The 25,928-nt window shown below is 42.1% G+C and overlaps 1 protein-coding gene across 2 annotated transcripts in view; it reads left to right on the top strand.

Moving 5' to 3' along the window:
* Nucleotides 1-25,928, top strand: part of DGKB (diacylglycerol kinase beta) — a 1,755,973-nt gene that overhangs the window by 1,624,481 nt on the left and 105,564 nt on the right. For both annotated transcript variants that reach the window (XM_078663763.1, XM_078663762.1), the window contains 2 exons: nucleotides 9,730-9,850; nucleotides 18,690-18,750. In XM_078663763.1, the coding sequence (XP_078519889.1) occupies nucleotides 9,730-9,850; nucleotides 18,690-18,750 (182 nt within the window). The remainder of the gene's footprint in view (nucleotides 1-9,729; nucleotides 9,851-18,689; nucleotides 18,751-25,928) is intronic.

Here is a 25,928-nt window from a genome sequence, read left to right as displayed (position 1 = left end):
ACTTCAAAGCTCTTTGCATACGAAGGGGAAAGGATAAGTGACAGTGTGATTAAAGCTGAAGTAATCCCATGACCAGAAGTTTATAAGTAGTGTCCAAAGTTCATACTGTATGGAATGTTAGTTGATATGCAGTCCAAAGGCATGTGGGAATAGGTGCATACTAAGGACTTTCCTAAATCTCATTAGAGCCAAACAATGGTGTGATGCAAATTGATGGTGGGGGCCTGAAAAATGTAATGTGTTGAGGGCATCCTTGGATTCCATCATCTCATAGGTAAGACTAAAATGTAGGCTAAATAGAGGCCCCCGGATGGTGTGTGACCCTGCACAATGGGGTCTGCATTCCCTTTTGTGGGCCCGCTGAAAGATAGAAGTGCACCCCTGAAAGGAGGAACTTTTAGATATGCATTCTACACCCAAAAGCTTTGTAACTTTTAGTGTGTATGGAGAGTCTGTTTTGGTGGTATCATGTCAGGCTGCCAGTCGGCTGATATGGTGCGATCAATTTGCACATGGAGGCAGAGTCGGACTAAGATCGCACACTGGTCCTGGCAATTAAGTATTACTGGCTGCGGGGGCAGAAAGGGGTGGTGGGTTGCTGATGGGAAACACTGCTGCTGCCTCCCACTGGTCAAAACATGTCCCCCACCCTTCCAGCCCGGGAAGATGCCTGGTGCCCACTATGGCCAGTCAGGCCCTTCACAGAGGGACTGCACATTCTTGTGCTAGGTCAGGAGCCAGCTGTGAGATTAACATAGGTATAATGTGGCCCGTGTCATTATTTTTTATTAATTCATTTTAGCGTTTTGTGCTACACCATACATAAATCATTCGAAACTGTTGAGCAGTGGAAAAATGATAACAGTAATAATTATGGACTATATGAGGGTTTGAGTTTAGCAGACACACATGATGAACCTAAATCTGACATTTTTTGTACTCTCTCTTAAGAACACTATTTTTAGTTCAAGTCTTGTTTAAAATGTTTGTTTTTCAGTAAAACTAATGGAAACCCACTTTCATTAGGAAATATGGGGTACAGTTGCTCCAAAGTTTGGTCCCAGGGCCCCAAATAATCTTTCACCATATTCGGGTTTCTTAAAAGGGTATTGTTTGATCAGTTATGCAGCTGAGGAATGCCAGTTTATTGAGGTACCCAGGGTGTTTGATCCAATATGCTTTGCACATGAAGTATAGGGCCTGATTTAGATCTTGGTGAATGGGTTAATCCGTCACAATGGTGGCGGATATCCCGTCCGCCGAAATATGAATCTCATTCAATTCTATAGGATTTATATATTGGTGGACAGAATATCCGTCACCGTTGTGACTAGGTCACCTGTCCATCAAGATCTAAATCAAGGCTATAATGTTTAGAACTTGATCCTGAATTCAATACACAGACATTGAAGCACTTCCGGACTGGCTTTATGTGATGCAGTTTATGTACAAGAAAGAACATCCAGTATTCCATCAAATATTATCCACTGTACCACTACATTATGTTGTGGGGACATTTTAATTCCTGAATTGAAAATGATCCCAGTATTTCTGACCTGTTGTGAGGAGGTATATGAGGAGACCAAGTTAGATGCCCATGTGAAATAAAGTGATTCTGTGTTGACTCCACCTACAGTAATTGCCTCAATATTTTAACTTATGAGACAAAGAAAACTTTTTTCTTCCAAGAGTAGAGATGCTCTGTGCAATATTAAATTTTGGATACTAGGTGTCATGTCTTTACACTTGTAAGGCGTGACCATTGAACTCTCTGGTAAGCCTCTATAAATCATATTTCAGCAGTCAATCCCAGAGATGGCTACAATGATAACAAATGTGATTCTTTGAGACAAGTGCTTCCTAGGCAGGAATCAGGAATCCTTGAAGCTTGTACAGATGGTGGAAGGAATTTACTTGTGAGCATTGAGGTCTTCCACAGACAATGACAATGGAGGGCCAAATGAGAGTGGTAAGAGAAACAGCAAGATTGCCATAAACTTGTAGAAAAGCTTGAGTCTTTTAAATCTGCCAGGTACCACACAGCTGTTATTAGGACTGCTGCATGGGATATCTCAGTCAACTGTATTAAAATTCACTGTTAAGTGGTACTTGCTTTGCAGAGTGAGAGGGGGCAACTTTTACAGATCCCATTGGACACCACATAACTAATGCCACCAAAGCAAACCTATGCTACATTAGGATTTCCTGAGTCAATTGATAGTACTCATGTACACCTGGTGGCCTCATGTAGAAATAAACAAGTGTGCTGAAACCATCAAATTAAGCACTCTATTTATGTGCAAATGATGTGTGATGTGGATCTGTTTATACTGAACTGCTATGCTAGGTGCTCTGGATAAAACCACAATGTCATGATCCTGACGATAACCAACAATAGTCGTACTGTGGTAACACATCAAACTTAAGGTGCTGGGCAAACAAAATCATTATCAAGATTACAATGCATTATGATAGTTGTAGTCTAATCTTAGTACCATTAGAGATTTGTGAGCCTCTATGAAATCACATACGCAGATCAATGTGAATATGTGTAACAAGTCACATCAGTCACTCTTACCATAATTATGATTCTCAGCCAAGTCAACATTTTGCCAACAAAAAGACCTTTTATTACAATCCTCACGTATCTTACCATGGATTCTTCCAAGTTCAAGACCTTCTTTCATGTATTCTCCTACAAACATATTGAGAATGGTTATAATTGTGTATTTCCATAGCTTGATATAGAGCTGAGGTAGAGAACTTCCACCAGTTTCAATGCTTTAGTGTTTCCAATTGCCGCTCACTGAAGTACATAGGATTTTAATGATTGAAACATGTTTTTAATGTTCTCAACATTATGTGGATATATTGATTCAGTATAGATATTGTCTATTATCTCATTTAAGCATGTTTTTGTTGGTTTTGGTGGTGTCTTCAACATGAAAAAAAGCTTTATCAAGTTAATTTAAAATGTAAATTTCCTAATCCTAAATTGAAATATTTTAAACATATCCATTAAATATGTACAATTAAGACATTGAAACTAGTCATAAGTATATTTTCTACAGAATTGTGTACAATTAGTACTGTTCATACAGGCAGCCATAGTTTGCCCCTGCTTGGGAAGGTATAATTCATCATCATCAATTTGCTTTATTTGAGAATAAACTCATAAAAGCTTTACAAACAACATTAAAAAGCCATTAAAAAACATTCAATTTGATTAAAAATAAGGCAAAAAAGTTGATAAAAATGCATCTGTTACATTATCGCATAAAATTTACAGATAAAATATAATATAGACACTCTGATAATGAACTCTTCTTGATTCATCTTTCTAAAAACTTTTGTCCAATGGACCATGACCAGCCGAGAAATTTAGAAGTGGCTATTAATATAAATAGTGAAGAACTAGTAGAGATAATTCTTAGAGCCACTGCACTGCTGGTCGTACCTAAGTTCTTACACATGGGAGTAAGCCAGATGCGTCTGGGCTTTACATAAGATTTACATGCAAATAAAAAGTGTCTGATTGTTTCATCATGCACTCCACAGGATGGACAGGAACTAATTGATGGGCCTCCCCACCTGCCTGTTAAAGATCTAAGCGGGAGAGAACCTGCTCTAATCTGGAAAAGCAACTTCCTATCCCTCTGACTTGTGATGGTATCCCAGTACAATTCGAGGCTAGGACGAAACTTTGCTTGAAGAAATTTTCCCGCCATAGTCTCCGGGTTAATTTTATTCCAGGTTCGTTCTGCCACCTTTTCCCAATAGATCTCTTTAAGATTAGTCTTTGTTGGAAAAGAGGCGGCCTCTGGATTTTCCCATAACGTGTAGAGGCCTAATACACCCAACATTTTTCTAAGTTCTTTTAACCATACTATTTTGTGGCACACATCTGCCTTAATTATGTCCTTAAATCCCTCAGCATAGTGTAAGAGTTCAGGTGTGGTCCAAAGTCTACGCCAATACATGATAGGTCTCAGTCTTGCTAAATCAGTTAATGCCTTCCTGCCTAGATCGTACCTAAGTGGCAGCAGAGGGGTGCCCTTGGGAAGATTAGTAATAAGTCGAAAAAACGTATTTTCCGAGATTTGTAATTGCCCAAGATTCTCGTAGCCCCACAGCTCCGCCCCATAAAGTGATGATCCTAGGGCTTTGGCCTCATATACCTGGAGCACAGGTTTTACTGGTTTTGTTAGTGATTTTCTGTGCTCAGAACCAAGTACACCAACTATTTGCCTATGTCTTATAGTTGCAGTGTCTATGTGTTTGGTCCATCTTAGATCATTTGATATATGAATTCCCAAATATGTGAAAGCATTAACAGTCTCTAGTGGGCGGTCATTCATAACAATATGAGATTTACGGCCTCGAGATGGGTTAAAAACCATTGACTTTGTTTTAGACACATTAATTTCTAGTCCATGGTCTTTACAGAATTGATCAAAAATTCTAAGGGCACGTTGAAGACCACTCGGGGTCTTGGATAAAATCAGAGTGTCGTCGGCGAACATTAAAAACGGTATCTTAGTACCAGCCAATGACGGGGCGTCCACATTTTCAGCCAGCATGCGGGAAACAACTCCATTAATGTACAGTGTGAACAACGTGGGGGCCATTGAACATCCTTGGCGTACCCCACGCTCCACAGGGAAATCAGGGGTGACCATACCATACCCTCCCCACTGGATCCTCGCAAAGTTTGCCTCATGAAGCCACATTAGCATTGTTAAAAGTTCTTCTGGAAGGCCCAGGTTCTTCAGCACTTGCCACAATTTAGGCCTTGGGACGAGGTCGAAGGCAGCCCGTAAATCTACAAAAGCTGCATACAGGCTACCCTTCCTCAGTTGCACGGTTTTCCATTGTAGGAGGGTAAAGCGAAAAACCTTGTCCATTGTGCTAATGGACTTTCTGAAGCCTGCTTGAAATGGCGACAAGGCATTGTTCTCTTCGGCCCAATCCAGAAGTCTATTAACAACCACCCTGCCTATCAGTTTTTGGATGGTATCAATTAGGCTTATGGGCCTATAGTTTCCTGGTTGTGATTTGTCACCTTTCTTGTAGATAGGAATTATAACTGCGCATTGCCATGACGCCGGTATATTAGCGCCCTGGGCAACCGCATTCAGCAGAAGAAGGATGTATTTGCACCAGCGCTCCTTGTCATTGATGAAGAGATCGGCCGGCACCCCATCTAGGCCTGGGGCTCTGCCATTAGAAACTGTGCTCAAGGCCATCATAACTTCGCTATTGCGGAACAAATTATCTTTATAAAAAGAAGGCCTGTAATCAGTCATCAGATTATTGGGCTGAGTGTCTGCATACTGAGGCTTGAAATAATTAATCCAGTCCTCCTGGATACATTATTATCTGTAGGCTCTGATGAACCCTCCTTGCCCCATTTGACAATGTTCCAGAATAGCCTAGAGTCTTTTTTATCACTGGCCTCCTTTAGCTCTTGCCACTGCAGCTCATCCCACAGTTTCTTCGCATTAGCTATGCTTTTTCTATACGCAGTTCTGGCAAGGCGAATAGACGCCATATCCCTACCCCTGATTGCTGCTCCTAAAGCTGCTCTAGTCTGCCTACACTCAGCGTTATACCACTTCGCTGGTTTGACGTTTCTTATATTTGCAGGTTTCTGAAAATAATTCCTGATGGCTATAAAGAGGTTCTAATTAATTTTGGTTGCTTTATTGCTGCCTAAATCATTTAGGTTTGCTTGTTCAAAAAGTTTTACCGCTTCATCAACCTGAGTGTTAATACTAATTATAGTTTGCTGGGTAGCCTTAACATTTACCCATTTCAGCCTGCGCATGTCGTTAGTTGGGACAGTCAAAGGGGCATTAACTACCTCATGTGTCATACCCATACTGTTTGGAACCCACCATTTATGTTTGACACATAACGGGTTGTGATCGCTTTCTATTCTAGTTATTACCTCCATATCGATCACTTGTCCCCAGAGCTTTAAACTACATAAAACGTAGTCTATTCGGCTACTGTGTCTCCCATTATCAAAGGTGTTTGCCCCTAACTTATCACTCAGGGTCCTTCCGTTTAATGCCCTCAAGCTACTTTCGTAGCATATTGCATTTAGGGAGATGATGTCCTCGGACCAACGAGTGACAGGTTTCAGATGTAATTTAGGGACACCCCATTGCCTATCCTCCTCATCTCCAACCCAGTCATCTTGGATAGCCAGGGGTTCAAAAGTTCTATTTAAATCACCCGCAATCACAATGCTATTGTCCAGCGAGTGGGTTTCGAGGAGGGAACCCAAAGCCGCACAAACTTCTGACCTTCCTCCCCTGTTACCCCTGGCATAAACATTGTAAATGTCGAGGCAACCCTGATAACCCAAGTCGATTCTAAGAAGTTAAATGTCTCTGCTTCTAGTATCAATTACTTTAATAGTAAGTGCTAGACATTGGCGTACCCAGATAATAAGGCCACCCATTGGTCGCCCCTTAACACCTTTTGTTGCTGGGATGTAATAATTCAGGAAACCTTCATTAAAACACGGCCCACAGAGCCAAGTCTCCTGTAAAATACACATGTCGTATGTATTTACAAAACTTCTCCATTCCTGAGAATCGTGCTTGGAGCCTAACCCCGCTATATTCCAGGAAAGTAGCGTGCTATTTTCTCCCCCTATGTCTTCAGATATTCCATTAATACAAGGTAGAGCCAGAGTAATAGGCAAACCCAGCTCTCTTGCATCAGCAGATCTTCCCTTTGGGGCAGTTACATGAATATTCCCACAGCTTACACCTGGCTCTATGTTGAGTTTCGATGGATATTCAACATTCGGGTCTATGGTATCCCCCGTTTCCGGGGTCCCTGTTATTTCTATATCATTCATGAACTCCTCAATGGCCCCAATCCCTACAGTTAAGTATGTTTGATGTCAATCATTGCTATCCAGTCCTGAGCAGTTTCTCTCATAAACTCCACCCATAACTTGAGAAAACTGCTCTTGGAACTGGGGCAAGATTTTCGTAGCTGGATCCTAGATTGTGTAGGGGCACTAGTCCTGAATTCTAGGGCAAAGAGGTTTTCCGCAAGAGAAGCACGCTTCATTGTAAGCTCTATGGAGTCATATTTAGGATTTGGGGCGCTAATCCGTTTTGCCTGCAAAATATCTTCCCTTATCACTGACCGACAACCTCTCACATGTCACAGCCAATGAATGGCTTTGTTTGTGAGGGAATCAGGGAACTCCATGTTCCCTTTAGTCAGTTTGGGGACGCTGGTCATATAAATTTTATTAGGTGAGTGACCTTTATTAGCATCGTCAATCCCTCTTTTCCCCTGGGTACTATCAGCTGTTATTTTATTCTTTTCGCAGACTCCTTGCATTATAGTTGGTCTTTCTTTCATATTACTTAGCTTTTGTTGGATATTTTGGACATTCACTTTGGCTCTAGGAGCATTAGATGTAAGTACTTCTTGAGGTCTTGTCTGTGTAGTGGGTCTAGTCTTACTAGGGTCGACGGGATGCGATACCATTATGTCACTACCACTGGCCTTAAATATGGCTGGATGGGGTTTGCATTTCAGGGGGAAGCAATTTTGCAGACTTAGTATTGAGTTTGCTTGACTTTTTCTTCCTCCCTCACCCTCGCCCCTAACTAATAAGCTTAAGTTCTTTACTAGGGATTTTAGTGACTCTATTTCATCACGAAGAAGAATTACAAGATTTATTAAATTGGGTACTTCTTCACTCACTGCTGCTCCCTTTCTGCTGCTAGGGTCAAGGGCAGGATCCAAAATGGCTGACTGGCCTTCAACTAGGGTAGTATCTGTTTCTAACAACAATAGTTGATGGACAGAGGCTCATTATGAATATCAGCCAGAACTGTGAACCTATTATGACAGGGTATCATTGGAACAGCAGCCGTTGGTAAAATTTCGCTATTCTTGCGTTTCAGATTATCCTCGGCTGCATGATCCTGGCCGTTGTTTTGTATGATCAAACAATCCCTATTTTCTATATCATTATCAGCCATTGTTTTAGTTTTTCTTTTGGCCCGAAACATTGCTGGTATTGTAGGTAAAGTATTGGTGATTTCTTGTGAATCTTGTATATCTCCCCCCTTCTCACTTGCGACCTCCCTACTACACTGGCCCTGTTCACAATCAAGGATCTCCCTACACTCGTCGACGAGAACATTAATTCGCTCCATAACATCTTCGGATGCATGACTGACCGCTTTTCTAGATTTCTTTCCCTTCCTTTGTTTTGGGGGTTTGCCATCCCCTCCCCCGGCCTCCATTGATTTTCGTTTACCCATGGCGCAGATTTATATACTAATACACCAGTAGTCAATAAGTCCTACACTCTATCCTTAAATATAGAGCTGTCCTACCGTAGGTGTAGAGTTGTCAGTGTTAGGGGTATGGCCCTGCCCTGCCTCGATCTGCCCCCGACGGCCAAAGACGGCCCTCCCTTTGCCCGGGCTTAGCCCGGCGCCACCCGCGCACGCGTCCCGCGACGCTGGGGCTCTCGCTGACCTTAGAGCACCTCCGGGGGCGGGACAGGGCGTGCGCGACTTCCTGGTGCGGGGCCTGAGGACCTGTGGGGGATGTAGTCCAATCGCCGGGAAACTGGCGGTACCAACAGTGGAGCCAAGGAGAGGCTCGGGCGTCCTGCGATGTCCTGCGGCGTGCTGCGGCGCTCCCCACTCTGCCCAGGACAGTGTGCAAGTTGCCCCTGCTCCCCCGGGGCTCTCGATGACCTTAGAGCTCCTCCGGGGGCGGGACAGGGTGTGCGCGACTTCCTGGTGCGTGGCCTGAGGGCCTGTGGGGGATGTAGTCCAATGGCCGGGAAACTGGCGGGACCAACAGCGGAGCCAAGGAGAGGCTCGAGCGTCCTGCGATGTCCTGCGGCGCGCTGCGGCGCTCCCCACTCTGGCCAGGTCAGTGTGCAAGTTGCCCCCGCTCCCCCGGGGCTCTCGCTGACCTTAGAGCACCTCCGGGGGTGGGACAGGGCGTGCGTGACTTCCTGGTGCGGGGCCTGAGGGCCTGTGGGGGATGTAGTCCAATCGCCGGGAAACTGGCGGGACCAACAGCGGAGCCAAGGAGAGGCTCGGGCGTCCTGCGATGTCCTGCGGCGTGCTGCGGCGCTCCCCACTCTGCCCAGGTCAGTGTACAAGTTGAAGGTATAATTAGCGAATGCCCCCAACAAGGGTAGTTTAAGAACTGACATAGCTTGAACTTACGATAGGTATAAATGACATCCCTTTTCATGAATCAGGCCTTCAGCATTCAAGAATATGGTAGTTATGTGACAAAAGCAACAATAATAACCCAGGTAACTGCGTATACAACATAACAGACAAAAATGACATTGGAAAATGCAGAATTATTATGATTGTAAATACAACTGAATAGCAAGGACAGGGCTCGTTTTCTAGTTGTCATATTAACTTTGATATATCATAGCAGACATTGTAAACATCTTTTTCATCTGTGTCTTGTTGCAAAGGAAATGTGATTCTTTTGGTGTTCTTGCAGGAATATCCATCACAAAATTGGTGTCTTGTGGATTTTTTTATAAATGGAAATCGCATATTAGTTGTTCTCATTTTCATTTTTAATGCTGACCTGCAAATATTAAGACAGCTCTGTTGCCATGCCCAGTAGTGCAATCTCTCACTAAAGTTGCCGCGATTATATTGTATACATTTTTATTGGCTCCTACCTTTTGTTTTCCAGATCTTAGCGATCAGCTTCTGGAAGTGGTCGGTCTAGAAGGAGCCATGGAGATGGGACAGATATACACAGGGCTAAAAAGTGCTGGGAGACGACTTGCACAGTGTTCATCTGTTGTGATAAGGTAATTTTTCCTTTTTGTTTGATAGCATTTTTAAAGAAGTAACAATAAACACCTGCGAAACATGCAAAATATAGGGGCAGATGTATCAAGATTCCATTTTGCGATTCCTAAATAACGATTTTTAAGGAATCGCTATTTAGAAATCGCAAAATGGAATGTATGTAAAAAATCGCTATTTTTTAGCGATTCCTTAATCTTCCTTATTTGCGAATTCGCAAAATGTGAATTCGCAAATAGGGAATAATTTCCCATGCATTCCTATGGGCCAGGAGGCCCATAGGAATGATTGTGAAGTAATTCTCAAATTGCGAATTCGCAATTTGCTAATCGCAATTATTTCAAGGTTGCAGGGGTGTCTCAAAGACACCCTGCTGCACCCCTGAAATGTACATGTGTGTGCATATGGCGCACATACATGCCCTATGGGCATGTGTGTGTGTCACATGCTACCTTCAAAAATGCCAAATTGTGCATTTTTTAAAGACTTCGCAAATTACCATCAACTACAAATTGGTGGTAATTTGCGATTTCTTACCCAAAAATCGTAATTCAAAAATGCTACATACATAGCATTTAAGGAATCGCAAAATTGCGATTCCTTAAATGCTATGGCAAAATAAGGAATCGCAAATTTTTGCAATTCCTTAATTTGCGAATTTTTGATGCATGCCAAAACGTGCAAATAGACCGTTTGCGATTCGCAAAGTCCGAAATTCGGCGAATTTCGGCCTTTGTGATTCGCAAAAGGCTTGATACATCTAGGCCATAGTAACTTACTGATGATAACTGTTATGCACACGTTCACAGTGTTTTACTCATAATTCGAACCTTGCTGGGATTCACTTTAACCCCTTCCACACTCATGACGAGCTGGGCTCGTCATGAGGTAGCCTCCTGCTACGCTGATGACGAGCCCAGCTCGTCATGTAACATGTGTTTTTGTTGCTTCCAGCACACAGCGGGAAAATGCATAGCATCGATGTGGTTAAAATGTCGAATTTATGTGAACTGGGAGAAATTGGGTTGTTGGTTGAATGGGTTGTGCACCCTGGTCAAGCAAAAGCCACAATCGCTTGCAGGGTAAACCACAAAATTTCACTAATTAACCTGTGCTTGACCCTGGCTGGTTTGGTACAAAAAGCAGTCAGGCTTAACTTTAGCCAATGTAATAAAGTATGTATGCAGTGCTCAAACAGTAATGAAGTCAAAGAACAACACAAGAAAAATCTCACACAAATTTAGAAAAATAGAGTACATTTTAATAAATTATTTGACACCAAAACAACAAAAATGCAATCAGTAAAACTGCACCTATAGTTTTTTAAAGATTTTAATGAAAAAAGCATCAAAAAACACAGAGTGCCAACTATGGATAACTAGTCTCGTTAGACCCGGCAAAGCCACAAGTTTGGGCCAACCACGAAGGGGGTAGGTTGGCTAAAGTCACCAGATTAGTCCCGCTGAAAGTTTTACCTTCTCAAATCAGCGCCAAGAGTCCAGTTTGCAGTGGTGGGGGTTGTGAAGAGCAGGGGGAGTGTGGCGGGATCGTGTCGAAGTAGGGCGAAGAGCATGGCTGGCGTCTTGGGCGGGTGTTGCTTGAGCTTTACATTGACTGTCCTCATGAGCAGTCGATGCTCTAGCACAAGGAGGCAGCTACCTACCGCAGCTTCGTGTTGAATGGCAGCGTGGGTGGGAAGATCTGGTTGTGAAGGGGTCTGTTTGAGGTCGCTAAGAACCCAAAAAACATCAATACATCACTCTTAAGCCACACCAAGGATCCAGGACCTGAGGGGCGCTACTTGGGGATCAAGACCTCACCTCAGCTGGGTCCTGGTGCAGGTGCAGGTTCTGGCGCTGGAAGTTGAGAAGTCTATTTCTGTCCCTGAGACTCAGATTAGGAGGTCAGCAGACCAGCCCATGGAGTCACTATGGTAGCCCTGGGTTTAAGATGAAGTTGCAGGTCCAGTTTGTCTCTACCAGTCAAAAGGACAGCATGGCAGCAGTTTAGCAAAGCAGCAGTCCAGCAGGGAAATCTCCAACAGAGTAGCAGTCCTTTCAGCAGTAGAGCAGCCCTTCTTCCTGGTAGAGTCCACATGTCCAGAAGTTCCTTGAAGAGTTAGTGTCTGATGTCTCCTTTTTATACCCTGTGCCCTCCTTCTGAGAGGTGGGAGAAGCTTCTAGACAGTGACTTTGAAGTGCATGGAGCTTCCTGACTCCCCTGCCCTGGCTCTAGGCTGGCTGCAATGACAATGTGGAGGTGTGAGGTCCTTTCTGTGAGGGCAGAGCACTCTCCATTCAGTTGCAGGTGTGGCTGTGCTCAGTTCCAGCTCCTCATACTGAAAGCAAAAGGCCCTTTGAGGCACACCTAATACTACTATTGTGTGACTGCCTGGAAGGAAGTCACAAAGTCTGTCAGTTGTACCCAGTCCTATGACCCAAGACAGGCTACAGGCACAAAGTAAAGGCAGAAATAATTAATATTAAAAAAATCGTTTTTAAAACTGTATTCAAAAACACAACGTTACCATTAAATAAGGTTTTTCCATCACAATTCCAAAGACACCAAACATGATATAGCTACCTGCTCCCAATTGTAAATTACAGCTTATTAAATGTAATAAGGAATTTCCAATTTAATCCTATGGGAGGGGTAGGCCACACAGTAGTGAACAAATGAATGTAAGATTTTTTCACTACCAGGACATGCAAAACTAAAAAGTACCTGACCAACCCTTTAATTACAACACAACCATCCTCATGGGCTAGCTAGGGCTTACTTTAGAGGCAATGTATGTGCAAAAAAAGGAAAGTTTGAGGCCAGACCAGGGGTTATATTGCCAAATTTACAGTTTAAAACTGCATTCAGGCTGCAATGGCAGACTAAGGACATGATTTAAAGTGCTACATAAGTGGGTTGCACAATAAGTGCTGCAGGCCCAATAGTAGCATTTAATTTACAGACCCTGAGTGTATGGTATACCACTTTACTAGGGACTTATAAGTAAACAATATATATAACAAACAGGTATAAGCCAATTTTACCATGTTTAAGGAAGACAGGACATGCACTTTATCACTGGTTAGCACTGGTAACGAGCGCAGAGTCTTACAAGCAAACAAAAACAATTTCAGCAAAAATGTGGAGGTTAAAGTCAAAATGTTTGGGGGTGACCCAGGAGAGAGGGCCAAGTCCAACAGGGGGCCTAACTTGTGTTATTCTGTCTAGTGTAATCACATGGAATTACCTGAGAATTATGCAGGAAGAGTAATTCTGCATTTAGCATAATTTCGTAGCACACAATGTCCCCTCACGTACAAAATAAGTGCAAGAATGCTGTTTGTGTTGAGAAATAGCACTAAGCGCAACAGAACATGAATAGAAAGTGCGAACAGCTGCTCATGCTCGCTAAATATGCTCTTGGGGTAGGATTTTCCCCCGAACTTACTTCTTGCATTTATTGCTATTTTCTTAGCACAAAATTCACCCTTGTGTCCAAAATTAATGCAATGATGCACATTGCGCTATGAAATTGTTCTAAATGCTGCATAACATGAATATCAAGTACGAGCAAATGCTGACTAAATGTGCTTTTGCTGTAGGATTGTTTCCCCAAAATTATTCTTAATTACACGAGCAGGAGTAAGTGCATTATTATTGATAATTTAGCGTCAAAGAATGTTACAGAATTACTAAAATTACTCTGATTACTCCTACATAATTGAAATTCCTTCTGGATTTACATACCCTCCCCAATAGAGAATAACAATAATCAGCACAGTAAAACTCTAAATCTAGGGATTGTCGGAGTGGGTGGGCGACACTGACACCTTTACCTACTGCCATAATCTGTGAGATTACTAGTAATAAAATAAATGTCTATGGCCTGTCACACAATGCGATAACAATCAAATGTTAAAGGCTTGCTTGTTTAAGAAATGGTTTTCGCAATAAATAGGTAGGCCAACTGCTGTTGGCATAACATTTTATAATAAGCAGACCAGAATATGGCATGGGTCATAACATTTCCCAGTGCACCAATCAGGCCTATAGACTGTCATCATTATCAACTCAGACCTATTGCTTTGAGCATAAGCAATCATCTGATACATTGTCATCAAATTAGAAAGGTGTACAAAATTCAGGTTGGCTAAGCAAAACACTTTCTCTCCTAAGAGGGCTTAACATGACATCCCCCAGAGTGAAATTTATACATCTACGGTTCGTCACAGGGGGTAACCAACATCACAATTTGTGCCCACTATGGTAATTTGTGAGATTTCATGTAGCAAAACACCTATCTGTAAGCTTTCCTATAGTGAAGCAATGATCCACCCATAAATGCCTATTAACTTTAATAAATGCATTTCACAATTAATATGTCAGGCTTACTGCCTCTATTGTATCATTTCATAATAAACTGATAAGGTTATGACCATTGACTTGTCACCATAACCAGCTCAGTTCTCCTGTACTGAATATAAGCTTTGACACAAGCCAAAAAGTGCAATACAAGCACTCTTCATTGAAAGCACACAAATCCGGCCACATCAAACCCTGTACTCAGTGGAATGAGCATTTGGGTGGAACCTAAGTCCCTCTCTCAGTGGTTGTGTGAAAGCTCTTTTTTGTAGATCAAATAAAGTCAGCGACAACAGCACTGCCAAAGTAGACCTAAAAACCATTTACTTTGGTGTAGCCTGTGATATCCATACTGATCTCAAACACACAACTGTGCTCTAAAGTTTATGATGGAAGGAGAGTGTGCTGCAACCAGAAAATGGCAATACATACCTCATGACTCCTCCCATCTGTGCTACTGCCAGAGAACAAGATACACCGCAAATTATCTACATAGGTAAAACATTTTAACATCATTGCAGTGCCATGTGTGTGTTCCTAAAAGGTAAAGGAAGCCATACAGCTGCTGGCTCAGGCAGCTGTATTAACAAAATAATCACGGCTGAGTTGTTTGTGGAAACACGCAACTTCTGCCCAATGAAAACATGTACTCCTGTTCAGGAAAATGTGGGCAGAGCCAAATCCATTCTTTGTAGTGATTCATCCAGAAACTTCTTTTGTTCACATAAAGTCTAGAGACAGCTGTGATGTGCAGCCAGATCTAAGAATATATTCCAAATACTGAATGAGATGATAGCCTTGCATGTTACTCATATTTCATTTTCTTCTGCAATCAGTGTTAGAATGTATACTGTGAAGTCATAAATCCCAAAATATCTATGACAGAGCATCTGTGTTTATGGTGATGACTCTCAAATGAAAAGCAATGCCTTCAATTTATTTGAGGTTTATTCTTTACATATTTTCAAAAACCCATGCTTTTCCTAGTTTGTACTGGATAATGGTTGAATTATATAGCAGCCTTGTCTTTCACATTATACTTAGCCACTGATGGCACTGGAAAGTATACTTTGTCATTGAGTTCATCATTGGGACCCTCACATAGAGACTTTTCCTCTCCCAATCGACCTGCTGGGGGGAGCCTACATCCCCCAGCAGGTTCTGCATCATCTACTACCCAGGAGGAGGGGTCTGCTGTATCGCACTATTAAAGCGCTTCTGGGCTATTGCAGAATGGGATGCGCACACAGAGAGTCTACCCTTTCGTGATCGACCTGCTGGTGTGGGACTACATCCCCCAGAAGACTCTGCGCCATCTACTTCCCAGGAGGGGGGCCTCCCATATCACGCTATTAAAGTGCTTCTGGTCCACTGAAGTGCGGGTCACTCACTTGGAGACTTTGCCCTTTTGTGATCAACCTGTAGGATGGGACTACATCCCCCAGCAGCCTCTGCACCATCTACTGGAGGAGGGGCTGCTGTACCATGCTATTAAAGTGCTTCTGGGCCACCGCAGCGAGGGACGTGCACACAAAGACTTTGCCTTTTCCTGATCGACCTGCTAGGGTGGGACTTCGTCCCCCAGCAGGCTCTGCTCCATCTATTGACCAGGAGAAGGGGCCCTCCATATTGCACTATTAAAAGCCCTTCTGGGCCACCACAACATGGGATTCGCACAAGACTCATCCGTGTGCGTGACTAGGTGAAGAGTGAGCTTGTCTGCACTCATCTGCGATCAGATGAGGCTGGGCCGTGTCTATTGGCTCTGAAGCCCACCACCAGAGACCTCCAATGACTTGTTCACCCCAGGAAGTAACTGGGACAGTCCTTTCTTATCATTATTACACTGTTTGCATTTTTTGTTCTCCTGTGGCCTACAACTGTATCAATTCCTGGTTAGGGATATCTCTATCGTCAAGTTTGAGGAGGAAGCACAGAGGGATGATCCAGTGGGCACGCTCTTTAGTGTATGCGCCACAGAAGAACAACACATGCTCATCATTCTCCACTGACCGACAAACCATAAGGCGAAGATTAGAGGGATTTACATTGCTCCTCCAAGATGAGGTAAAAGAAGCAGTGGTAAAATCCCCAATCTAAATTTAATATTAAGAGACCTAGACACTGGCCTATTCACATAGTCCATTAAATCTTCGAAATAAGGACCACATTAAAAAGATAGGGACTGATCTGTTAGGCTGGCCGTGGGGACCGCAGACATTTTTTAGCCAAGGACAACATTCCAGTAGTGATCTTTAATGAGACCGTGGGAAAAGCTGGGCATTGTGTTGGTCGGAACCAGAATTCAGACAATCCTAGCTTAACCAGCCATAGTTTGACATGGGCTATCCATAGTATCCTAACGGCCAAGCGATGAGACTTCTATAAGGAACTCTCTATATGGCGCAGGTTGCTTGGCTGACTGATTGAAAATTCATTCATGAGTAATTACAAAGATTTCTAATACCAATTCAGCCCAATTGGGCAAAAATAGTCAATCATTTCACATTTTGCACGCCTCAATATTTCACATGTTATTTTGTGAAATGAGCATTATCATAAGCTCAATATCTTATCAGAGAGGCATGTTTTCAATTTGTACATCTCTACGAGGTCCGATATTAGCAAACATGTCATTGATATTTGTGCTATGTATTTGATTGCTATAATCAGAGGTGTGCGCCTATCAAGGTATGCACATTAATGTCTTCAATACACATCAAATCAAAGTCAATGTTTGCATAATTATCAATTCATGCACATAATAAGCTTTTCGTCTATGATCTTTTGGAATACGTTCACTATACTCACATTCAAACCCCCCTCCGCCAGTGGATGAAAAACTGTGAACTAATATGTATCTAAGGCATTGGTGTGTCAATGTGCAATGGAACATTTCTCAAGCTTATTATATTTAAAGTCTCAAGTGAAGACTATAAATCTAATATTGAAACTAGCTATATGTCCGCTGTACAAATGTAAAGGTCAAAAAAGCAATTGTAAATGCACTGATAGTTGTTATGTCACATTTAACCCAATTTTAGTAATATATCTAGTCTATATCCTCCTGCCCTGTATTTTTGTACTGTGACAATTGCCTAAAAAAGTAAGGGCCTGATTCACAAAAGTAAACTTAGACCAAAAGTCTAAGTTTGGACCTGAAGTCTAAGTTTAGACCTAAAGTCTAACTTTACTACTACTAAAGTTAGACATCTGGTCTAAGTTTAGACCTAAAGTCTAACTTTACTACTAGTAAAGTTAGACTTTAGGTCTCAACTTAGACTTCAGGTCTAAACTTAGGGGCAGATTTACAATAACTGGAGCATCCCTGCATATCAGCAGGGATGCGCCAGTTATTGTGCGCCGCAGCTCCGCCACCCTGGATGCGCCGCATTTACAATGCAGCGCACCATGGGGCAAAAACGGCACAGATGTGTCAAGCATTGCTGGAGTTGCGGCGCAAGCGCGACGTAGCTCCAGCAATGCTCTGGGGGGCCCTATCTCCACAATGCTGCGTCAATCCTTACGCCTGCTTCAAGCAGGCGCAGGGGTTTGATGCAGCATGGGCCCAAAAGTGACTAAGTGAAGTCTGGAAGATTTCTCTCAGCCACTTTTGGGAGGCGTTCCTGCCCCGGAACGCCCTCCCTGCGATGGAACGCCTCCTTCTGGCGCAGGGCTTTACAACGTTTCACATTGTAAATACCCCGCACCATGGCGCATCTTTTGGGCAACCGCTGCGTCACAAAAGTGATGCAACGGCGGCGTAAAAGAGGCGCAGGGGGCTTGTAAATCTGCCCCTTAGACTTTTGGTCTAAGTTTACTTTTGTGAATCAGGCCCAAAGTGTCAAACTACAGAATATTTTGCATCATTGAATCTTATTGCTGTGACATGTTTTCAATTGCGTTTTTTGACCAGAAAGCAGGTGCTACCAATGCACTGTTTGGGGCATGGACATTGCAGATTGAAAACTGAAAAATCAGATGTACAAGTTAAAACGTTTGAGCTTAACATAATATGCGAAAGTTCGCAGACCTTTGTGTCAGTACTATTTCAGCAGGAAATGCGTTTAGTGCAACATTTAAAACCATTGTTGAGCAGTAACCAAGTATCACTATGATGTCTTCATAGATAACGGTGTACCAGAATGTTCTGGAATCTAATATTCAGAATGTTATCTCAGGGTTGTCTGGTTTCTTTTGGCCTATTGTTGTACCACTTTCGTGTTTTCTAAGGGCAAGACAAACTTTTGGAATTCTAACACTAGCTAGTATTAATTCTTATCTTGTCCTCAGCTTCTCAAGATTTTTCCCGACCTTTATTAAACTTCAGTTTGTTTAGAATGTAGGGGAGTGTAACAGAGATTTCGTAACAGTTTTAAATTTCTGGTTGCTTAAAATGTGTGTATGTAAACATTTATTGACTCATGAAGTGAGTTTGTCAAAATGTCCTGAAATGTATTTCTAATCTATGTTGTACAGGACTAACAAGCCATTGCCAATGCAGATTGATGGGGAACCTTGGATGCAGACTGCGTGCACAGTAAGTATTTTTCTGTTTAGCAATGTATGCTTTGACCGTTTATCTAGATGATTTAGTGTTTAATTTGTTCCAGTGTTTTCCGCTTCTACTGTCTGATTATTCTTAAATGATCACATGAACAGAGTACTTAAAAACTGAATATCTAAAAAAAAATACCTGCACATCCAGACCATTTTTACAACTTTGGATGACCTGCAATAGTCCAAGCTGTCACATTTGTAGGATCGTGATGGTTACTGGATGGCACTGCTACTGGCATTTGACACCAGGGGCATGAGCAGTAGGTGGTGCAAGCTGCAGTGGACACCTCAGACATACCTAGGGCACTGGCACTTACTTTTTTTTCCAACAAATTAAGCACTGGTGTGATTGCCGACAGTAGAAAGGAACCACAAAAACTGTAAAATGTTTACTTCAGACAAGAACTCTCCATTTCTTCTTGCAAGTATTTTGGGTCTGGTTTGCTATGTTGCTTTTTTTTAACTACATACGTTGAAATTCTATACATCCTATTTCCACCCTTATGATTTACATAGAAAACGGTTTTATAAAGGATTCATCAAAATCTCCAAGACTACATGTGGAAATCTATTTAATCTTGTGAATTATCCATGGGGAATACTCTGCACAGACGTAAGCATAGGAGACAAAGTCCGCCTGTCATCCTAACGACCCCCTATGTTTTAACTATTGGGCTACTTGTAATGTGTTTTGTAAATATCTCACTACCCACACCTGAAATATTTATTAATTTTCATCATACTCTTAGAATAAAATATTTGCCTTTCAAAAATAAATTGGCCATCTCACTAATCTACAGGTTCTCCTCTAGTCAAGTGTTGAGTAAAAAACTGCAGTAAAAGAGCTCTTCATGAATAGGCAAAGATTTCCATTAGTGAACCTTGCCATCTCATAAATTCATACCCAGCTCTGAGATGGTAAACATGTTTTTTCTGTCTTTTGCATCATATTGTCCATCCTCAACATAACTGTTGTAATGATGCATCAGAGTACTATCCTGTGGAGTAGTATCTAGTGGGTAGGACATACTAGGTGCAACAATTTTTCTTCATTGTTCAGGCCAATTTATAATGAAGAAATTTGAATATTGTCTTCAAAGAAATATGGAGATGGGCTAAAAATCCATGAGGAAAACATAACATCAGAAGGGTTAAACCTCAAGATGCAATGTAGCATTGAAGCAGCATAATAACTTGAAAAGGGCTGAAGCAACACAAAAAGTGTATTATATGCAATCAAAAGTCCAAAACAAACTGTACAGAGTTGAACATACTTAAAGCAGAAAAGCCCACAAAATTGTTGTTTACGCAACTACGACAGAGTCCTCCTTCTGAAATAACTTTTGAGGTGAATCCTGTGGAAGAACTTCACTGAGATCATTACCGATTAGCGGGAAAAGTCAATTGTGCATTGTTTAGGGAGATAATCAATAAATTAATTGTTTCTAGATTTTTATTTTTGCCAGGAATTATTTGTACTGCCTATTCTTTCATGTATTTGTTTTCTAATATTTTGCAGTATTCGGTAGGCTGAAAAGCATACATCAAAGTAGTTTTTGTTTGTTTGAAAATTAAGACTTGTTTAGTTTCCATTTTCCTAACTTTACTCTTTTTAAGGTGGGGGTTTGTTGTGGCTTTTTAATTATTAATCTTTTTTTTGTATTGCAATTCTTTATTGAAAATGTTTTCAAAAGAACATAAACAATGAATAACTATCAAATATCAAAACAAATATAGTACTAATTCCACCACTCCATACATTGACAATTGTTGAGTGAAATATGAAAATATATGTTCACAGAAAGTGAAAAATTATATGCATTCAAAACTAAAGCCATAGTGTTAACCTAGTAACAATAAATGTGTGAAATATAATCAATGTCATCAGAGATCTATAGGAGGACCCCATACATAATTTAAATGAATCAAATTGTCATTCTCTTTTAAAGTAATTTTCTCAAAATGACTCAGTTCAAAATATGTTCAGGCCAATATTGAAGATTTGGAAAAACAATAGTTCTCCAAAAACATAAAATATCAATTTTTTCCAAGCTCATAGCTGTGGAGAGCCATTTAAAGGCATGAGCAGACATGGGTGGAACACTTGAAATATCATGCAAAAGTGACAAACGGTTTGAGAAGGTTACATTAACATGAGAGTGTGCCTTCAAATAATCTTCAATCTGAAGCCAGAATGTATGAATATTAGAACATTCCCAAATGATATGAACAATATCACAATTTGGAGTTCCAGATTACCGACAGTGGGAAGCAGGACTGAATTTAGCTGAGTGGAATTTAGATGGAGACCAATGCCTGCAATGTAGGGGCAGGTTTACAATAACTGGTGAATCCCTGCATATTAGCAGGGATGCACCAGTTACTTTGCTTGACGGAAAAATAGCCTTGCGCCACCACGGATGCGCCACATTTAGAATGCAGCGCACCGTGGCTTAAGGATAAGCAGATGCGTGGCACATCTTGTCGGCATAAGGGCATCACATTGCTGCAGTCCTGTCGCAAGCATGACGCAACTCCAGCAATGGTAAGAATGCCTATTCCTAACATGCTGCTTCACTCCTTAAGCCTGCTTCAAGCAGGCGCAAGGATTTGACGCATTAGCATCGTAAAAGTGACTCAGTAAAATCTTATAGATTTCACTGCATCAATTTTACGAGGCTTCCTTGCGACGGAACACCAGGTATAATGTAGCGCAGGGCTTTACAACGTGACACATCTCCTTAGATGCATCAAGTTGTAAATATGTTGCATTGTGGCACCTTGTTTACAATGCCGCTGTTTCACAGAACTGATGCACCAGTGTAGTAGAGATGACACAAGGGGCTTGTAAATCTTCCCCGTGGTATATTGAAGTAATTGAATTGAGGTTGAGAATCCGTAAGTCATTTGATACAAAACATGAAATACATATCAATATTATTTTGCCTTTTTGTTCTATGAAATAATTTTCTAGTTTACAGCAAGAATTTGATCTACCTTCATCACAAGTTCTGTAGAGTTCTGTACTATATGCCATTTTAATCCATACCTCATTCTCTACTGAAACGTCACATAATTTAAAAACATGGTGGTCCACTCGTATGAGTATAGAATTTACAGATAAGGAATGTGATAATATCTTTAATATTAGTCTTAGTAAAATATTTAATGGTGAACAACCTACCGGAGTTAATGGCTGTATCATGAACAGTTGAGCTGCCTCAGCACGTAGCTAATAGCTTGTTCTTTCCTCTTTGCACTCCAGTCCAAAGCGTATAACTCCACTTTTTGTGAATTAATTCATTAACATGTGACAGCACAAGTCAGAAACGGTCAGCAGTTATTGACTTTTTTTCCTTTCCATGCTTTGCTGTCTGTAATACATACATTAACTCAGAGAAAATGTGATATTCACTCATGAACATTGGACAGTGCAAACACAAATTACGGTGCTCAGCACTACTCAGAACCCAGCACAACTTCTCATGATACCGCCCTTAAAGTAAAAGTACCAGGAACTAATTAACTGACCATTTAAATCATGTTTTCTATAATCAAGTATTTAATATTGTGCAATCATTTCATCTGCAATTTTAAAACGTATTATCCTCTTGATCTCCAATCAATACGGACTGATCTATAGTCAGAGTTGGATTTTTCGTCAGTTATTTCCTTTTTCACATAACATAAGACAGGTCACTATTCTTTTAGGAGCTAGTGGACAGAGATAAAATATCATGCTGGAGACTTAGTATCGAATGCAGATCAATTATGAATTTATTTTAATTGGAAAGCTAAACATCCAGTGCTTTCATTTTCCAGAAAAACTAGGCACCCAGAGCGCCCGGTTTGTCCATGATAATATCCACACGTTTTACAACAGAAGTGTTTTAGGGCACTGTTGTGTGGGGTTTTCGTCACTGTGTATTGCAAAATGTTTTAATGCAATCATGTACTTTGCACAGGATTTTGAACATATTTTTTGGAGATGCCTGTCTGCCTTGCTCTTTACTGTGCTCTATAGAAGGGGCTTTGTGCACTCAAGAAAACAAAAGCAAACTATAGAGTATGAGGCACGTCAATGAAACTTTCACTTAAAATCGAAACAGTGGTATATATAGAAGTCATCGACATAACAGTGTTAGGTTTGCTTAAAGTACATAATTTGACCAGCAGCAGACTAAAGATGTAAACAAAGGTTTACCAAGTGTGAAGCAACTCCTTTTTTGGAATGTATTTTTATTGACATTCTCAGAAGGGGAATATCATACAGTAATCGGTCAACATTTATGTAGGTCCCACAGGTGTTGGGTCAACAGTTGGACAATTAAGGATACATAAGACATGCGTGAGACAGCTCAAAGCCACGGATCCTCAAACATTCCAAAGGACTCAGTATGTTGGATGTGGATTTGGGATTGTATGTTAAGAACCATTGTTTTGTTTTAGTACTGTGTAAAATGTGGTATGATTTCCTTGAATAACCCTACTGTGAAAAATTGGGCTTATTTGAAGGTGGTGACCCCTGTTCTAGGAACAGCCACAATCCCTGTCAGATGGAACCACACAATTCACTAAATGAACCTGCTCTTAACCCTCTGGTAGCTTGGCACAAAGCAGTCAGGCTTAACTTGGCAGCAATGCGTTAAGAATGTATGCAGTACCCAAACAGTAATAAAGTGAAAACACAACACAGGAGAAATCCTACACAAATGTAGAAACATTGAGCAAGTTGTAATGAATTACTTGACAGCAGAATAACAAAAATCCAATAAGTAGGTCTGAATTTATAAAGTTTAAGGAAAAACTAGTGCCTAAAACATCGAAGCACCAACCGAGGACATCTAGTTGTGCTAGACTGGGTCAAAGTAAAAAAATGTGTCCGACCACAATGGAGAGCAAGTCGTATAAAAGAAAGTGGATTGGGCCTGATCAGCGCTGACCTTCAGTCATAGAAGAAATTCGGAGAAAAGTAAAGCGGGGCAAGGTTGTAGGCGGTGTCTGAGGAGGAAGCGTAGTTGTTGTGTAGACCCTGGACAAAATCGCTAAAGATTTATATGTTCGCCACTTTTTTGGAAGCCTAAAATCTCCAACAGTGCAAAGCTGGAGGCTGTAGCCGATGTGAGTTTCAGGCTGGATACTCTTTTGGTGAAAGAATGCTGAGCAGGATTTGCTGCAGAGAAAAAAGTAGTGGGAGGTTTCATGAAGTCCGACTGACCAGCGATGCACCTTGGGTGGATAGGTGAGCGGGTTGGTCCCCAACTTCTCCCGGGTCTCAGAGTCGTTTTAGCCAAGCCAAACATTTTCTAAGTCACAAGTTTTGGATTTTGGCTATCTGGACACCCTTAGCACCACTACGAAGGGTCCAGGCCTGGAGGGGCACCACTTGAGGGATTAGGACTCACTCAGGCTGGGTCTAGGTGCGAGTGCAAGATGGTGGGATCCTATTCTGCCCCTGAACCTCTGAATAAGAGGCCAGCAACCTAGCCCTTGGAGTCACTCTCATAGTCCTGTGTTCAGGTGATGAAGCAGGTCTCATGCAGCAGGGAGGACCTTTGAGGGTTCAAGAAAAGCTCCATGCAGCAAAGCAGTGCATCCAGGTGCAGCAACGCAGTCTAGTGGAGTAAACAGCAGGACAAAGCAGCAGGCAATCCTCTGAGGTTCAGAGGTTCAGAATGTAAACTGAATAGTTGGTCTGAGGATCCCCTTTCTACACATGGTCCCTTCTTTTAAGTATACGTTTCCAGAGAATTTCCTTAGATGTCCTTAAAGTTTCCTGAATCCCCTGCCCTTGCTCTAAGCTGGCTGCATGAACAATGCAGGGGTGACATGCCCTCTGTGTGAAGGCAGAGCACATCCTATTCAGTTTCAAGTGGGGCTGTGATCAGCTCTCCCCCCATCCTGCCAGTTGATTTTCCTTCCAAGCACCTAATCACTCTACTGTGTGGCTGTCGGGGAGGTATAAACAAACTTCAGCTGTCATCTACACCAAGACATGTGATCCAGGAGCAGGCATCAGGCACCACAGTAGCTAGGGCAGTGTTGAAACTGGTATACACCTTTGACCAAATAGGGACACTTGCTTCTAAGTCAGGGCAATGGGATTACACTCCTAGATAACCCCATCTCTCCCCCTTGGTAGCTTGGCACGAGCAGACAGACTTATCTCAGAGACAGTGTGTTAAGCATTTGTGAATATACACAGTAATACAGTGAAAACACTACAGATGGTCACCACACAGGTTTATAAAAATAAGTATTTTTCATATAGAATTAACACAAGACCACAAACAACAAAAATCCACAATACTGTACTTAAAGTTGACTTAAAGATGATAAAAGTTGTTTAGTTCAAGTTGCTGATAAATGTGACACAGTTCTCAACAAAGTACCTGGATGCGTCACGCAAATCAAACAAAAGGCTCACAGAGTGGGAGATGCGTCGGGTCTGTGATTCGGGGGAGATGATGCGTCGCGCCTCAATGCTTGCGCAGAGTAGGGGATGCATCGTGATCCTTACCGGTGTGGAGGTGATGCGTAGATCCTCAGCCTGCGGCCCAGTTGCGATGCGCAAGATGGCGCCTCAATGCCATGCGACAATCCTGGTGCGATACGAGAAGATGGCGCCCTTGATGCGTCGTTGCGATGATGATGCATTTACGCCCTGGCAGCCTTGCGATGACTCTGTACTTTGGAGCCGCGAAAGGCCCTGCGACACGCTTCTCCGGCGATGGGATGGTGACCCTCTCCGGTGATGCGACAGCAGGCAGCTTCGACGAAGACACGCTTCCTGGGAGATGCAGCGCCGGCACACTTTTCCGGTGATACGACAATTTCAGCTGCAGCGGTGTCACGCTCCTTCTCGATGCGTCGTATTTCCAGGTCCCAGCGATAAGCAGACTTTTGCAAACAGAATTCCTAGCACGGAAACTCTGAGGGGGAGCTGGAGATGAAGTATTTTGTCCCCGAGACGTCAGCAGGAGGCAAGCACAAGTTCAAGCCCTTGGAGGAATATTCTGCAAGATGATGAAAGTTATTTAAAAGTTCCTTGTCCTTTCCTTGGCAATAAAGAAACCACTGCAGGCCAACCCAGCAAACAGCACACGGCATAGGGGCAGTCAAAACTCCTGCAGCTGCCATGGTTCTTCTCCTTGGCAA

This window comes from Lissotriton helveticus, chromosome 10, assembly GCF_964261635.1.
Source record: "Lissotriton helveticus chromosome 10, aLisHel1.1, whole genome shotgun sequence".
Classification (NCBI taxonomy): domain Eukaryota; kingdom Metazoa; phylum Chordata; class Amphibia; order Caudata; family Salamandridae; genus Lissotriton; species Lissotriton helveticus.
This window is presented reverse-complemented; position numbering and strand designations above follow the sequence as displayed.